At 37.3% G+C, this 19175-nt stretch overlaps 1 protein-coding gene across 2 annotated transcripts in view; it reads left to right on the top strand.

Moving 5' to 3' along the window:
• LOC122809327 (haloacid dehalogenase-like hydrolase domain-containing 5) overlaps positions 1–19175 on the top strand; it is a 599749-nt gene that overhangs the window by 546981 nt on the left and 33593 nt on the right. For both annotated transcript variants that reach the window (XM_044080729.1, XM_044080727.1), the window contains exon 7: positions 13833–14021. In XM_044080729.1, the coding sequence (XP_043936664.1) occupies positions 13833–14021 (189 nt within the window). The remainder of the gene's footprint in view (positions 1–13832; positions 14022–19175) is intronic.

Raw genomic sequence — 19175 nt, 5'->3', positions numbered from 1 at the left:
ATTACCTTGTTTGCTAACAGCAAGATCAAACACAGCAGTGTACTTTCTTCTTTTAATCGATTTCCCTTCTCAGGAATGCCAAACATAAATTTCACTGATGAAATTTGTATTCCTCCAGGCCACAAATCTCTAACAATAACTAGAGAAGGGCATAGAAAGTCCATGGTGATGTGGGTGTCAATGTCAACTAGTAGGGAACAAACTTATAAAGTAGGGACCCTCCCAGATGATGTAAGTGACCATACTCTCACCTACATAATTAGGGAAAAAATTGATATTACCCAACGCACTATATTTCGCTCAATTCGGAGCAACAAACAATTTAACATACAGCTATTCCAAAGTGAACTTACTGCTTGTAATTGGTCTCACCTAAGAACACTACCACTTGAAGATGCTGTCAAATACTTCACCTCTAAATTCCTAACTATCCTAGACCACCATGCACCTAAGCGTACCATTCGAATTAGATCAAAACCAGCTCCTTGGCTATCTAAAGAAACCAGGCAAGAAATCTTTCTCAGAAACAAAACTTGGGATAGGTGGCGAACTACCAAACTTACAGCAGACCAACAAATTTTTAAACAGCTGAGAAACTCAACAAAAAAGCAATACTCTCAGATAAAAAAAACTTCTACTATAAAATGCAATAAACACAGCAATATAATCCACAGAAATTTTGGGCTAATATCAATAGACTCAAGAACCCTGGGCACTCCAGTACACCAAGCCCAACAGACACTAATCTCAAAACCCCAAGCGAAATCGACAATACTTTTAACTCATTCTTTACTGAGACCATACAATCCCTGGCCAGCCAACTATCCCTTGACAATTCTAGCTTTCTTATCCCCGATAATAGCCCTATTCCCAATTTCAAATTACAACCCATCTCTACCAAATTTATCCTCAAACTCATCCAAAAACTGAAGCCTTGTACTCCTTCTGCTGACCAGGTCCCAGCTGAATATTTGCAAAAAGCAGCTACAGCTGTAGCCTATCCCATATCAATTCCTATAAATAGAACCATAAATGAAGCAACCATCCCAGACATACTGAAAATTTCTCACATCATTCCTCTACATAAAGGAGGTAACTCAAACGACTAGTCCAACTACAGACCAATAGCTTTTTTATCCCCATTAGCTAAAATCATGGAAAAAGGCATTCATCACCAGCTACTGAACCATTTAATTCAGCATAACTTACTAGCCAATACCCAACATGGTTTTAGACCATTCCACAACACCACTACTGCCCTTCTTTCCTTCACTGACTCTATCAACAGAAACCGCAACAAAATGTACAATACCTCTGCCACTAAACTATCTAGATAAAAAATAAAAAGACTTTATTTCCGATAGGTTAATAAAGTGTTGAACCAGAAACTATAAACTAAAAAGCTATTATTTTAATAAAGTATTTAACTCTAGTGCTGACATGGGGGGAACACCACTTTAAGAATATTAAGAACTCCAAGCTGCAACATATACCTACTGCATCCAATCCATTGCCCTCACCTTCAATTATTAGCAGGGCTTCAGCAATGGATAATTCTCTTGTCCCTGTATATAATTCTTCAGTCTTGGAGAACTCCACTTTCTTGCAGTTTCTAGAGATTACCTTGTTTGCTAACAGCAAGATCAAACACAGCAGTGTACTTTCTTCTTTTAATCGATTTCCCTTCTCAGGAATGCCAAACATAAATTTCACTGATGAAATTTGTATTCCTCCAGGCCACAAATCTCTAACAATAACTAGAGAAGGGCATAGAAAGTCCCATGGTGATGTGGGTGTCAATGTCAACTAGTAGGGAACAAACTTATAAAGTAGGGACCCTCCCAGATGATGTAAGTGACCATACTCTCACCTACATAATTAGGGAAAAAATTGATATTACCCAACGCACTATATTTCGCTCAATTCGGAGCAACAAACAATTTAACATACAGCTATTCCAAAGTGAACTTATTGCTTGTAATTGGTCTCACCTAAGAACACTACCACTTGAAGATGCTGTCAAATACTTCACCTCTAAATTCCTAACTATCCTAGACCACCATGCACCTAAGCTGCACATTAATTAGATCAAAACCAGCTCCTTGGCTATCTAAAGAAACCAGGCAAGAAATCTTTCTCAGAAACAAAACTTGGGATAGGTGGCGAACTACCAAACTTACAGCAGACCAACAAATTTTTAAACAGCTGAGAAACTCAACAAAAAAGCAATACTCTCAGATAAAAAAAACTTCTACTATAAAATGCAATAAACACAGCAATATAATCCACAGAAATTTTGGGCTAATATCAATAGACTCAAGAACCCTGGGCACTCCAGTACACCAAGCCCAACAGACACTAATCTCAAAACCCCAAGTGAAATCGACAATACTTTTAACTCATTCTTTACTGAGACCATACAATCCCTGGCCAGCCAACTATCCCTTGACAATTCTAGCTTTCTTATCCCCAATAATAGCCCTATTCCCAATTTCAAATTACAACTCATCTCTACCAAATTTATCCTCAAACTCATCCAAAAACTGAAGCCTTGTACTCCTTCTGCTGACCAGGTCCCAGCTGAATATTTGCAAAAAAGCAGCTACAGCTGTAGTCTATCCCATATCAATTCTTATAAATAGAACCATAAATGAAGCAACCATCCCAGACATATTGAAAATTTCTCACATCATTCCTCTACATAAAGGAGGTAACTCAAACGACTAGTCCAACTACAGACCAATAGCTTTTTTATCCCCATTAGCTAAAATCATGGAAAAAGGCATTCATCACCAGCTACTGAACCATTTAATTCAGCATAACTTACTAGCCAATACCCAACATGGTTTTAGACCATTCCACAACACCACTACTGCCCTTCTTTCCTTCACTGACTCTATCAACAGAAACCGCAATAATAATACTCTCTTCTCAGCTCTTTTCTTAGATCTTTCAAAAGCTTTTGACATGGTGAACCACCCTTTGCTTTTAAATATACTAAAGTCACTTTCTTTTGACTCTCTAGATATGCAATGGTTCTCTTCCTACCTCAGCAATAGGCAGCAAGCAATGCTCTGGGAAAATAATCTATCATCCCTCCTGCCTGTCACCTTGGGTGTCCCCCAGGGATCAATTCTAGGCCCGCTACTTTTCTCCATTTTTATAAATGATCTGCATTTAGCTATTCCACAAGCTACTTGCATACAATATGCAGATGATTCTACACTCATCTGTACAGCTAAATCTTCTTCTGAACTACAATCCATAACTCAGAAGGTGTTTAACACAGTAGAGTCATGGTTTTTAAAGCGCTGTCTCCTCTTGAATCCCAAAAAAAACAAACTCTTACTCTTCTCTCCTACCCGCAAGTCTACACCACTTGACTTCTCAGTCATTTCTAATAATGGTATCCTCATTTCACCAGAATCCTACACTAAACTCCTTGGAATTACAATAGATAACAACCTTAACTTTGACATTCACATTAACAACACTATAAAAAAAGTTAACAGAAGAATGGGCTTTCTATATAGGATTAGACCCTTCCTCACCTCCACAACTAGAACAACTATTGCCCAATCTCTTCTAATCTCCATATTGTTCTATGCCTCACCAATCTACACTAACCTAACTAAAAGCAATTTGCTCAAACTAGCAAGCGCTTATAATAACATCGCCCGATTTGTCTCTGGTAACCCTTTCAGAACCCATCACTGTCACAATCTAAAACAACTTGGCTGGCTTGAACTACAGAATCAGCTTCAATTTAACCAACTTATCATAGCCCATAAGGTCCTTTATGATCCAAACAAACTCCATTTCTCTCCAACCTTATAATCCCCTGTAAAAATCTCAATACCTTACGCTCTTCGAATAAACTATTAGTTAGCATAAACATGTCCAACAACTTGGCAGGTGACTCACTCTTTTCGAACACAGTTGGCAAAAACTGGAACCTTCTACCTAGTGAACTTACATTACTTCCTTCCCTACATCTCTTCAAACAAAAACTCAAATTACACCTTAAAACACACTGGCTATGCCCTTGTAGTAACCCTGACTAGATTTTCACCTCTGTTTATAACGCTTCCTTGTGTATAACACTTCCTTGTTTATGTACTAATCAAGATATGATTGTTTACCTGAAAAGAAAAGTTAACAGTAAAACTACTGTAACATCTAAGTATTTCTCTCATCTGAAAGTCGCGTCCAATTTTCTGTTTTTTGTCATTTTATGTACAACATAACATATTTGATTTAATTACTATTTACTATTTTACTGTTATTTACTATCTAGTTAAGTACTATTTGTAAGCTATTTTACAGTAATCTTTAACCTTGTTATAACTGTGGTTAGTTTGGAGCTTTTCTCTTCCGGGCCTCTACTGAAAATGGACATATATCCAGTTAGACTAGCCCGGTCAACAAATGTAAAATAAAATTAATAAATAAAAAAATGATTGTCTTTTATGTCTTACACCTGGGCAGTCTCAAAAGATATGCAACAATGAACCCCCCAAGATCCACCATGACATTGCCAAAAATGCCAACTAATTACGTAAAAGTATTTCTGGAGGCATTTCCAAGTGAAAATTCTGAATGTCCAGGTACATGTTACATACATTTGGAGTAATTAATTCATATTGCATTGTCTAGGGGGTCATCATCAGTTCCCCCATTAGAGAGCCAGCTGAAGGGACCATCGTCCAGGCAATCATGAGGGTGGTTTCTGTATCTGCCTGTACTCTTTCATCCACCTGCTTGCACTGAAAAGGAGTCCACTGTCAGATTGCCTTGGCTAGTCTGCGCACCTCCTCATACCGTGGTCTGTGGCAAACATACTGTGTCTCCAGGTATGGAACTGCATGACACCACCCCTTCCTGTCAGCAGCCTGCATCATACTTTTTAAAGGCTAGGAGGGCCCTAGCCCTGCCCCCTACTAGTTGACATGGACACCCACATCACCACGGGACTTTCTATGCCCTTCTCTGATATGTGCATACACCCACATACTTGTCCACAATGACTGCCACCACTACCTTTGAAGCACAAGCCCCTGTCTCCTGTCACAGTCTTTGGTGTTGTGCAGGTCTTCACTTGCACAGGAACAACTGGCCACCTTGGAATGACCACTCCATCCCTCCAGCATGAGCAAGGTGAGTAAGTTGTTCTTTCAGCTCCCACCCTTCCCCACCTGGCTCTTCCGGCATTCAAGCCACTATTCAAACTTGGTCATCTATGTCACATTCAGGGCTTCTTTTCTAATCACCACAGAGCTGGACCACTTATTTAATAGTTCAACATTTGTTTTTTTGCCATTCTTTACCAGTGTTGCTTGGTCAGTTGGCTAATTTGTTCCCATCACTATGCAAGGCAACCATCAGGAGTGATTTAAGCATTTTTCACTTTTCCTCCCAGTCTGTAATGTGCATGCACATATCTCTCAATCTCTTAGATTAAAAAATCTAGACAAAGCCTTAAATAATGAGGGGAACAAAACTCCAAAAATAGGAATGTATTTTAAATATTGCTTTTATAAACTTAGAAAGTTGCTGGAATAACAGGATTTGTGTTAGCATTCATTTTGTGAAATATATGAAGTCTGAAACTCAAGTTATGTCACTATTTAGTGACTTCATTCCAGTCTATGTCCTTACATTCCTCCCCTTCCTTGTTTGATCATCCAGTACCACGGCCAGTAAATTAACCCAGTCAGGGCTCCAGGCAAAGTTCAGCATTTTAATTCAATCTATGAAATATATGACGTCTGAAACTCAAGTTATGTCACTATTTAGTGACTTCATTCCACAGAAATTTGCCAGAAAACCACAAATTCTATCAGGATCAAACCAAAGTATGAGGGAAAAATGTGGACATTCTGCGAAAATCTGGACCATTGAGAAGTAAGTGTATGTACCAGGCATTGAGCCAAGGAGGGATGTGCAATTTATTGTCTACAAAGCATGTCCCCTCACTTCACAATGGGCATTCCCTTCAAGCAGCCCTGTGTCTCCACCCCCGCATAATGAGTGGTAGACTCTCCAGTCTCCACCAGGAAGACTGCACCACATATGTGTCTCCAGGTTTGTGCCAGCCCTTCTTCCCCCTGGAAGATGTGAACAGTCTATGTCCTTACATTCCTCCCCTTCCTTGTTTGATCATCCAGTACCAGGGCCAGTAAATTAACCCAGTCAGGGCTCCATCCCTCTGTGACACAGAGCCAGGCAAAGTTCAGCATTTTATATACCCTGCACGCCGTTCTCTGATGGCCGACTTAGCTCCCTAACCTCAAACATAAATTTGCTTCAGTATGGCATTTTCTATGTTTGTGGTATTTTTACCAGCATTTGGTTGTAACCTTCTTTCATGCTCTATGAATTAAATAATCCAAATATTTCTGGTGATACTGCTGTGGAAATCTTGAATAAGTTATAACTGCTGATACTTCAGTTAACTGATTCCAATGCTGTATTTCAGGATGTCTTTCTATCCAAGTGTCAAGATCAATAAATGTGTTTTGTAGCCTCATCTTAAGATTAATGTGGGCTATAAAAGATCTGCCATTCTCCATTCATCGTATGTATAACACAGTCATGTAGCTCTGCAATTGGTAATGCTGAGGGAGGCCTGTTATATTCTTTATCCACAAAACAGCCTTAGGATCCTGCCACTCTACAAACAACACAACTAAGGCTACCTCCTTCCACCTCAGAAGCAAATCTTTTGCATTCCATATAAAATCTGACCTGCATACCATTAATAGTACAAATTAGGCAATCCTATTCCTCCAACGTTTTTGGTAACTTTAATTTTTCCACAACTCTTGGCTTTCTTTTTATCCAATAAGAAGGAAGATAGTAAATTTCTTTATGCCGTGGAAAAAAAAGGATTTCCCTGGGGTACGTGAAATAGCTTGAAATGCATATAACATTAATGGTAATGTGAACAACTGCACCATTTGAGTTTTCTTGAGAAAATCATTGTGTTTGATTCTTCCCCATCTATTTGTAGTGAACTAGTAAAAACAGGTGTTACACTTTTTATGTTGAGCAGCAAACCAGCTTTAGCACTTTGTACTTTCATCTTCATCTACAGGATTTTCATCTCCTTCTCAATTTCATCCAGCAAAATTGTATCTCCCTCATAATTGTTGTTATAGAGCTGTTGCCGCACAGTTTTCTTCAAATTGTGCATACTGCTAGTATTTCTCCCAGCAGTTCTGATTCCAGCATCTGTTTCATGTGGCCCAACATTTCGCATGATATAGTCAGCAGGTAAATTTAATAAGTGAGGTAACAGTGTGCAGCAGTGTCACAAACCTTCCCCAATCCTGAACCAGTCAACTCTTCCATATTCAGTTCTAGTTGTTACTTCTTTGTTTGCATGTAGATTCCTTGGGAGGCAAATGAAGTGATCTGATACCCCCATTTCTGTAACCTCTTGGTAGAGTTTGTGAGGTTTAGACAGTCAAAAGCTTTAGAGTAGTCATTAAAGCAGAGGTAAATATTTTTCTTGAACTGTCTTGTTTTCTCTGTTATCCTACAGATGTTGGCAGGTTGATCCCTGGAGCATCTTTCCTTTCTAAAACTAGGTTATACATTTGACAGTTTATTTAGTGACATTTATTTACTGGAAAAGTACAACTGGGGCAAAAAGAGACCATTTTCAGTGGAGGCCCAGGGAGAAAGAGTCCAGAAAAGAGTAAATATTTGAGTAACACACATCATAAGTCATCTTCATCTACAGGTTCTTCATCTCGTACTCAATTTCATCCAGCAGAATTGTATCATCCACATAACTGCATTTGATAATATTTGCTTTGAGTTGAAATATTGCATAAACTTGTATCAAATAATGTTGAAAAAACAAACCTTGCTTTCTCATGAGATCATTCTGTTACTTTTGGGAGGTTATAACAGAATACTGATATTGACACCCTTTTTTCTGTAATGACAGATACTCTGTGTCTTCTACAGGATTATCCTTCAGAATGGATCTGATGATTATCTGATGTAAAGTGATCTACTCATATCCATTTTTTCACTGATTCTCAGTATGTCGCTGTTCATTCTTGCTATTGTCTAGCAGTTGGTGCAGAGGTTAGAGTTGTGAGCTGATGTTCCGATAGTAAGAGGTGTAATTCCCTCAGCCCTTGTTTGCTTATTGTGTGTCCTTGAGCAAGTCACTTAACCAGAACTCCTGGGTCACCCCTGAAAAGGGACTGTGTGTCCAGTGGGACTACCTGGTTAACAAATAAGCATTATTCTTATCTCATCTTTAACTAAATCAAACTTGCCTGCTTCATTGTAGTTATGCTCAAAGTTCCTGTGATATATAGATCTTGGCAGTGTCAGCCTTTCCTTTTGTCTCAGCACTGCAGCAAATGGACATCTTCTCAGCATTAATGTATCCATGTCATTTACTGCATCACTACTCATACTCATGTCCTGCTCTTCCCCGGAGGATGCTACATACTTTGGACCTAAGGGTCTCATCTTCCAGTATCATTTTGACATGTAAATGGTTGTTTTTGTCTATGGGGTTTTCTTGGCAAAAATACTGGAGTGGATTGCCATTATTTTCTCATGTGGACCACATTTAGTCTGGCCTATTTGCCATGACCTGCTTGCTGCCTTTGGTAGCCCTACATGGTATAGCTTATAGCTTCACTGATATATCAAGCCACTTCCCTATGAAAAGGTTACATTCCAAAACTAATAGTAATAATCAATGTCTGTATCAATAGGCCTGGAAGTAAGAGGATCATTGTTTTCTTTTGGAATCACAGAAATCAATGCCTCTTTCCAAGAAGAATGAACATTTAGTATCTGCAAAGCCTCATTAATCATTCCTCATAATTTTAATAATATCTGCTCCACCCATTGAAGCAAGTCCAACATAATTCTGCTTGGAATATGATGTTGGAAGGCAGTTTACAACTTTCCTTATTACTTCTACATTCATTGCTGGACTGGCAACAACCTAGGAAACCTACAAGCTCTTGTAAACCTATCAGGCGTATCCTGTGTAAGTTTGTATGAATTTTTTAGCATACAGATGTGTATAATAATCCTGGAATACTGCCAATAAATCTAGATTACTGCTTACATTACTGACCTTTACATAGTACGTAGAACTTGATAAAGCTTATGTTCAAATCGAACTTGCCCAGATTGAATAGCTGAAGTTCTTTGTTATTTAGAGTTTCCCTTTATATCATTTGTAGTGCTCTTTTCTTAAACCCTGTCTCTTCCGCTAGTCATTTTTTTTCCCACCTGTCCATTTCCAAATCCCAAATATGTATGTACTCCCTTTGTAGAAAAAAAAAGTATGCCAGATAAATAGGTTTTAAATTTAATGCTCTTAATTCTACAGCGTTACATGGCTAGAACAAACTTTGACCATTTCCTCCTTGACCTGGGCTTGTAGTCTTGCACTTGGCCTATTGCAAACCATTTCTTGCCCGGTTTCCATAAGACAGAAAGCAATCTTTCTTTTAATGTTTATGTGCAAAGCATGACTATGATTTGCCTTGCCTTCTTGCATGTCTTTACTCCAAAAGTATATAAATGCTGTCTCCTCTTAAATCAGATAGCCCTGTCCATTCCACCAGCAGAGCCTTTGCAAAAGCAACCAGGTCCCTTTGCTCTAATTTCTTTGGGAAACCAAACTGCCACAAGTTCTTTTGTATGCCCTGTTTTGTAAGCCTGCAGCCTTAGATTCCAGCAGATCTGTCCAAACTGGAAAATCAGTAATAAGGATTCAGGACTCATTAGTATCCCTTTGCTAGTCAACAGTAGCATTCCAGTGGGAAGCAAATACATTCTTCATTTTGTGGGGCTTCTCCTCTGATGTTTTTAATAATCATATATATTTAACTCTGTTTTATCTAGCTTTACAGTTACTTAGAGGAGGGAGGGTTGCAGTTCAGCATCCTGCATATCTTTAATATATCAACCGGCTTGTTATAACTGTTGTTTGGCTATTGATTTATCCAGCATGCCTAAACTTTATCATCTTCTCTCACAGGTTTCTTCTTTTTTGATGTTACTTTCCTTTCAGTCATACTTTTCCTACTTTAATTTTTTTTAATATTCCTTCTTATTTCTTATTAAATATAAAATACTTAAATTCTAAGCAGTTATGCAGATGACAATATACTCTACTTAAACTATGAGCAAAGAAAACCATTCCAGCTGCTGTCGGGTGCCTGCACTATCAGAAGTTGATTAACATGTTTTTTTCTTTAAATCAAACCTTATTTTTAGAAGAAAAACAGGTTGCACAAACACACAACCATATGTCCGGTATATGATAGGCAAGTATATAACTTCTCAGACATATTGCACTATTAATTCCTGAACATTTATGATTCAACTGTTTTTGGGTTGTGTCATATAGGGTCTATATCAGAAGACTGAAGTTTCAAAACTTTGAATGATCGAAGTCTTGAAACTTCAAATCTTTTAACAGAGATCTCCGTACAGAGTGGAAAGGGAAGATTTCCCTTTTCTACACTGTAGTGCGATCTCGAAGTTGGTATATTTAAGTAGCTGGGGATCCCCTGCTTAGAGCATTTAAATGGTTTGTTTTTGTAGGTTGTAGTTGTGTTTTATTACATTTTCAATTTCAACACTTCGATTATATGGTGTCAACCATATCAGATTCAAAGTTTTGAAACTTCGATAATGTAATATAGACCCTGTCATATACTGAAGTTGCAGTTTATTATGATATTATATTGCAAAATTACTAGTCATGTAACAAGGACTTGGTAAATGAATGAGGGGTGTCTTTTTGGACTAGGAGTTAACCTTGATATATGCACCATTGTTTTTTTAAGGTCATGTTATTATGTATATAGCTTGAGAGATGGAATGCAGTCTTTTTCAGTGTGGTTCTTAAAAATTCTTCTATTGACTGGATCTTGATAAAGTAAAAAGGCAGCACTACAAATATTTTTTCCACTTATTTTCTGTGTTGTATAGGAATAGTGAATTTTTAATTTATTTAAAAAAGACTTATTTTCATGTACAGTGGCGCAGCAGGTAGTGTTGCTTATTTATTTACTTTATTGGCATTTGATTACCAGGAAAGTCCAACAGGCTAGGAGCCCACCTTCAGTGGAGGCCCAGGGAAAAAAGCTCCAAAGTACTGCAAAACATTTTTAAGAACAATAATTTTAGAATCTTTTAAAAATAATACAAAAAACAGTTGAAATAATTATACTAAATTAAACATAATATGAAAACATTGGTTAAGCATAGATACAATTTACATGATAATGATTTAATATTTAGAGAAATTTTAGCCAGTTTCTAAAGAAATGAAAGGTAAGTTAATGTAATACAAACATGAATTGCAATACAAAGTATGAGAAAAGCAGGCATATGATATGGTATGTTTAGAGAGAAGGCCAGGAGACAGTAATTGACAGAAGTAAGGAAATGAGTGAAGAAGAAAAAAATAAGATGTAAAGCATGAAGAGGTAATTGTTCACATTTAGAGATTAAATTTATCCTGGCACTGAGCAAGAACAAGAAGCAACTTTTGGCTAGGAAGTCTTTCAGAATGGTTTTGAAGGATGGGAGGGAGGGTACTTACCTGATGGATACAGGTAAGGGGTCCTAGGCCTTGGCAACATAGTACAAGTGCAGATAATGCCTAGCAGATTTGATAGGTTTGTGGACAGACAGGAGTATTTGGCTACTGGATCATAATGACCGACTGAGAACATAGTTGTGTAGAATGTTATTTAGTGCTGGACAAACAGACAGATGCTGGAAAATGTTATCGATGATAAGAAGCTGTGTATATGCTAGTTGGAGTTGTTCTAACCAGTTTAGACTTATAGTGTTATACAGAGGTGGGTTGTGAATGGGATATTTTCTGCAAATTTAGCAACTTTGTTGCAGCATTGTTCAAGTTTTGATTTTTGTGATGCCTGAAGGTTAGTAAGGATGGGAGCACCATAAAGAAGTGCAGGGAGGAGATGAGTAGAGATGTGTAGCTTTATTTGCATTGATTAGGCTCTATAAAAAATACAATTTTTTGGTGAATTTTTCTTATGCAATTTTGTATATGCAGGTTGAATTTAAGATTATTGACCACTATCATCCCAAATAATTTGCTATGAGAAGTGACGTCACTGGTTGTAGTATCAAGAGAGAGCACTTTAAATTTTGTTTTTCATGAGAGAGGAATTCTGGGAAGAAAAAGTTCTCTGGTTCAATTCTTGGCCAGGCTGCCTTCTCTGTGGAGTCTGCAATGTCCTCCCGGAGTTATGTGTGCTATGGCTTCCTCCCACATTCCTAAGACATACACTAGGTGGATTGGGCACTGTAAATTGGCTATAGTTGTGAGTATGCGAGTGTGTGTGTAGTATGGAAGAACAACCACAGCAGGGGTAGGTACCCAGCAGTGTGAACATTGGCTGTAGATGATTGTCACTGTTGATGTAACATCCTGACCCCATGTGCAAAAATGGGAAAAGGGGGTTTGGATAGCTCGGTTTGTATTTGCTACCATTAAGTCGATGGAACTTCAATATTGTTATTCTAGTCTTCAGTTTTGCAGGGTAATGTTTTTTAACCATTTTAGTACATTGTCTCCCATATACTGGAGACTATACACACACACACCCACACACACACACACACACACACACACACACACACACACACACACACATCCACATAAACCCGCACACACAAACTTTCTAGAGAGCCTTTTTTTCTAATTTTCCAAATTATTATACTAGGCAGCTTCAATTAGTATCAGATAAAAGACACTTGTGTTGTACACAAACTCTATTTTTAAATGAGAGTCAACAACTGATTGCAATGGTTTGTGTTTCCTGATACACAGCTATTACAGTTAAAGTGCTTATTCACATGAAACTATAAAGATGACAGAATATCCCAAAGCACAGAGGCAAATACCATCTTGACAGCTTATGTTTAATATCAGCTTCAGTCATTTCTGTTCTACAATTCAGTGCTGTGCTCTGCATTAGCATCTGGTCATCACTGTCGACACACTTCTTATTTTTCTGTTTATTTTTTATCATGCCTGATTTCCGTGCCATGGAATAATGTTGTTACTTCATCATTATTTGTAACCTGAAGACTGCTCCTGAAGTTGCAGACAAACCAGTATGTTCAAGTGGCTTTATTCCCTTTATAGTTCTCTGCCAAACTCTGTAGACCACTATACAGAAGCAGATTTTAAGGCCCCACAATAGCTTTGGCGATGTATCACTTTGCTACATAGCTTTGGCCATGTAGCAAAGTGATACTTCTGCACCTTTAGCTTTGCTCGTATCATTTTTAAACAGAATTTCTGATTCATTATGGAATTTATCCATTTTCTATGGATAAAGTAGTACCTGTTAAATATTGAATTAAGCCATTCCCATAGTACATTTGTAATATTATTATTATCTTTTACTTCATAGACGTAGACTCAAAGCAGAATTTAGACCTTAGAATCATCTGCTACTTTGGACTGTTATCAGAAGAAGCGCATGCTGAAAGTGGATAAAAATCATTATAGGGAGAAATGCTTGAGATGGTATTTTATGGCGATACTCATCTAGTCTCTGTTCATGTCTTTCTTTCTTTCTATGTCTGTCTGAAACAGGAATTGCCTTCTGACCTCTGACCAGAGTTAACCTTTCTGAGGAAGCAGGAGCAGAGAGGCCCAAGAAGCTATGGAATGTATGGGTGGCCAGACAAGACAAAGAGACACACCCCAGAGATTTAAATAAAGGCCATCTTTCCCTCATGCCCAAGCTGTACTATCTCCTCTGTCATCTCTTCTCTCTCTACAGGTTCGGTCATGGAACTTTCATGGTGTGTTTGGAGACACTGTATGAGAAGATCAGTGGACATCACCTGAAGTATGAAGCTTTGCTGGGGAAGCCAAGTCCAATCACTTACGAATGTGCTGAGGATGCGGTTTGGAAACAAGCACAGGAGCAAAACTGGTCTCATCCCATTACAACGCTTTATGCAATTGGGTAAGCTACTTAATGCCCCAAGTTCTGAAAAGATTCTTCTTGCTAGTCACAGAGTCTAACACTGCAGATCATGAGAACATGTAATGTACACCTCAGTCATTCTCATTTCTGCTTAATAATTGCTCAAAAAGTTTCTTCTATCCCTGTGTCTCAGTTTTTGATTTGAGTTACAGTTTATGTAAACCAATGAGCCTAACAAGGATATCTTCATTACTTGTTTTCCATTCTAGATGACTTTTATTACAGCATTTATATTGCTGTTTTAAAGCAAAACATTCTAAAAGATAGACAGATAGATAGATAGATAGATAGATAGATAGATAGATAGATAGATAGACAGACAGACAGATAGATAGATAGATAGATAGATAGATAGATAGATAGATAGATAGATAGATAGACAGAGATATAATATGGGAGTCATAATCTTTGCCGAATGTTGTTCTGGTTGACATTTGTTTATTCAACAGAATTTGATTGACTAAAAAGATGTTCAATAAGTATGCAAGACTGAACAATTCTTGGGGTTGGGGTTGGAGAATATACCTTTTTTCCGATACTGTGTGGTCTTGGAGTTAGTATATATAATTTTCAGGGGAGTGCAAGGGGTTATTTATCAGTCATACATAGTCACATATCGACATTTGCAACTTTAACATTTTTATCAACATTCCAAAAGTCAACATTTGGGTTGTTTGAGCATTTTAAATAGACATTATATATATATATATATATATATATATATATATATATATATATATATAGGTAGGTACTAGGCTATTGGCACTAGGGCCTATATAAGCCTAGCCAAAAAGCTACCCTGGCTTTCACCACCCAAGAAAATTATTTTCCTGTGCCCCTGTCAAGCAAAGCCCCACAGGTGATCCCTGTGGTGACTTTCCTATTTCCCATCCAGTCATCAAGATTTTACATATATATAGATCTACTTCAAAAAGAACAAAGAAAACTGACAGTACCGAATTTCATGTTCCCAAGACCACTATTCCAAAAACGCAGAACACTGAAACATTAAAATGACGAATTTTAAAATACCAAATTTCAAAATACCGAACTTAACCTTGCAAGCAAAATGTATAACTCCCTTCACTAGAACACCACTTTAAAGACAACATACCTTTACAATACACAGACCAACAACTAATTTATAAAAACTTAACCACAACTTCTGCAAAGTAAAACATGACTAGTAAGCTAAGAAATCATCTACAAATTACCAAACTATCCACTTCTTCAAAACATTTCCTATACCTTGAACAAATTCAAAAACTAAAAACTTACCTCTGTTCTACACTCTGTACTATCTAAAAGCCACCTAGGTGGGGGCTGCACTCCCCTACCCCCCAACTAAATATACCAACTCTGGGATTGCACTACAGTGGGGAAAAGGGCATATACCTTTTTGTGACGTTCTTGTAATGTAAACACTTCAATACTGCCAGGAGCTTTGTACGAGCCATCTGCCATTGTTTTTGAAACAGTACAAAAATTAAAGGAGACATACTTGTATCAAAAAACACTTGCACACTACTTCCTATATTATTCGCGGTATTTTATACATTGCCAATTTTCAGTCTAATCAGACAGCATTTTGAACTTTCAGCATTTTGAAACTTCAAGATAGTGGTCTTGGTGATATGAATTTCGGTATTGTCAGTTTTTGTTCTTTTGAAGTAGATCTATATCTATACATGTATATCAATCAGTGAGAAGACTTGCCACCAGTGGAGACAGGTAACGCTAGTACAGATTCATGAACAGTACAATCAATTCCCATATCTCTGATATGGAATAAAAAGTGTTGCTTTAAGCAAAACAATATAAAGTGGAGCAAGATTAAAGATAAATTGCAGTGATAATTGCAGATCCACCATGAGTACTCCAGATTAGGCTTCCCAAACAGATTTCGCTTGAGACATTTTCCCGAACACACGTACACTGTGCATTCAAGGAAAGTCAGTAAAATGGCTTTCTGCAAGGAGGCAAGTTCCCCATTCCTCCATGTAGGAAACTCCCCACCCACACTTCTTACTTATATATGTCATGCTAACTCTATGGCTGCAAAAACCTCAGAGGGGAAGACAAAACAGCATTTGAGGGTGAATCATGATGTGCACTACCTCAGTGTTGCACTACTGCAAACAAATTCTGGAAGCTAATTCTTCAAAGGAAATTCTCTTTAGTGGCATATTTCCAGGGAGATCTACATTCAAACAGATGAAAATCTTCCATTAATTGCCTCAATGTATTTTTTTACCATTGGGGATTATTTCTGAGGAAAATGGATGTTTAACAAAACATTGTTGCAATTATTAAGTATTATATATGTGAAACCACATTTATTGTGGGTATATGTAGCGGAGATTCCCTGTACTGTAAAAAAAATTAATAATTTCAGATTTAAGAGTATTCCTTGTCCTCTGAGACTGAAAACATCATAAAAGGAAAAAAAAAAACAAATAGCTATGTTACAGGAGACACACAGAGAAAAAAATGAACATGTGAATTTGATAAAGAAAGGTTTTCAGGATGGTTATTCAGTGGAATATCTGGGGCAAAGAAAGAGAGGAGTGCTTATATTAATTGCAAGAGGAGCTCCAATAGTAATAGAAGAGGGCAAAAAAGACAATATTGGTAGATTTGGAGGACTAAGGGGCTTCTGGCAAGGGAGGAGGATTACACTGGCATGTATTTATATTCCACCAAAAATTGCTATAATGGAGCCTAAGAAATTTCTGGGAGAAATAATCAGCTTTCAGCAAGGAATATTACTTATAGGTGGAGAGTGGAATTTGATTTGCAACACTGAAGATCTGTCTGGGGGCCCAGAAAGAAAAGTATAACAACGCAGGGTAGATTTTCAAAGATATTTATGAAAATATTTGACATGGAAGATGTGAATTCATTACTAGGAGTTTGCAGTGAATATACATATTATTCCCCAAGATACAAAAACTGGGCTAGGCTAGACAGAATTTACATTTCACAGGAACATGTGCATTTAAAAAGTCTTGATATGCACCCAATAACTATTTCAAATCATGCACCAATAATAACTAAAATAAAACGGGTCTGTATTAGATTGTCAAAATGGCATTACAGCGAATGCCGTTTTGATGACACATAAACAGAGAAATCTGAAAACAGCGAACGCACAGGTCAGCGATTTTTTTCCAAGTGAAAAAAAAAACTTTACCTGAGCCATTACATTGCCCTTTACCCCACTGTAGTGTCATCTCGGAGTTGGTATATTTAGTTAGGGGGGTGTGGGAGTCGAAGCCCCCCACTTTGTAATGTTTTAACTAGTGCGTTGTATATTGTTGGTCAACCAATTTTTTTCCCTAGGAAAAAAATCGGTGACATGGGGTTTTGCTGTTTTCAGATTTTTCTGTTTATGTGTCATCGAAACGGCATTCACTGTAATGTCGTTTTGACAAGCTAATATAAACCCGAATATAACACAGGGTAATGAAATAAAACAGATAGACTGGCATTTTCCCGTCTGTCTGTTGAAAAGAGAGGAATTTAAGGAATGGGTAGTGGAAATTATTCAGGAGCTATTAGAGAAGATAGAAACTTCTTCTGAAAATATAACTAGGGTGTGGGGTAAAATTAAAGTGGAATTTAAAAATAGGGTGAAAATAAAAGAAATAGAGATATGGTTAAGAAATAACAAGAATTATTTAGAGGGACTGACAAATGTTAAAGTATTGCTAAGTACGGGGAGTCTCACAGAATAAGAGGAGGAGCAACTGCAGAATGCTAAACAGAAAATAAGGGATTACCTCGATAATATGCATGAGTTTAGAAAGATTGCTGTTAAGCAACTGTTTTTCGATAATAATTCTAGAGCACAAAAACTTTTAGCACAACAACGTTTATGAAAGAATTAAGTATATCAAGGTTAGAGGAAGAGGAGGCTCAATTACTAACAGTTAGGATAGGAGAAGATGCGATAAAAAGGATGATGTATAACCAATCAACATGAAATTCCTCAGGAATATATGGTATTCTTGTGGGGGTTTGGAAGCTAGGAGGGGGAAAACTGTAAAATATCTGGAAGGTTTTGTTTAACAGTATTTTAAGAGGAGGAGAAGTACCACCATCCTGGAAGAAAGCAGTAGTGGCTGTAATACCTAAAGAGGGTAAAGATCCATCAGATCCAGCTTTATATAGCCCCATTTCAGTATTCAGTCATGATTATAAAGTGTTTGTGTCTATAAAGGCTAAAAGAATGGCAAAAGTGATGCCAAAATTAACAGGTAATGAATCAATGTAGTTTTGTTTATAGGAAGCAAACATTTGTCAACATTAACAGAACAGTGATGATCCAGACGGAAACAGAATGCAAGGAAATGCCACTATTATTGGTGGGTCTTGATTCAGAGAAAGCATATGACAGAGTAAGCTGGGATTTTATGAGCAAGTAATGGAAGCATTTGCATTCCCTGATAAAATTATAAGGTTGATTAGGAGAATATATGAGGGATTGGAGACAAAAATTTAAGTTGATGGGATCCTCTCTGATAATCTCTGCTTGAGCAGAGGAACCAGGGAGAGGTGTTGTCTCTCCCCTTTGTTATTTGCGTTATATTTAGAACCATTGGCAAAGAAAATAAGGGACTCAGAAAATCAGAGATATAATTGGTATGGTAGTCAAGAAAAGCTGACTCTATTTACAGATGACATTATTTTATATCTGTCAAAACCATAAAAGGATATTACAGTGATGTGGTAGTGCTGTACAACATATTGAGACAGGTTCAAACCTTTTTGGGATACAAAATTAATAAAGGTAAAACAAAAGCAATAGCAGTAAATTATGTACCCACATATGAACTGGTCCAGTAATATCCATACTTATCGGAACATGATAAAATGAAGTATCTAGGAATATGGATTACAAATGATACTACTGTGGCAGCTAAGGATATGTGGGAAGTGAATAAATAAAAGATAATACAAAAACTGAGAAAATGGAAGCTCTGTTATATGGGTATCGATAGTAAGATACAAGCAGTTAGAATGTTTTTAGTCCCTTTAGTCATATATTCAGTTCAGGCATAATTTTATCAACCAGAGAAGTTGTGGATAGCAATTAATAAAGAGCTGATGAATTTTATCTGGGAGGGGAAG

The sequence above is a fragment of the Protopterus annectens genome, chromosome 8.part0, assembly GCF_019279795.1.
Source record: "Protopterus annectens isolate FY-2018-M chromosome 8.part0, PAN1.0, whole genome shotgun sequence".
NCBI lineage: Eukaryota > Metazoa > Chordata > Ceratodontiformes > Protopteridae > Protopterus > Protopterus annectens.
This window is presented reverse-complemented; position numbering and strand designations above follow the sequence as displayed.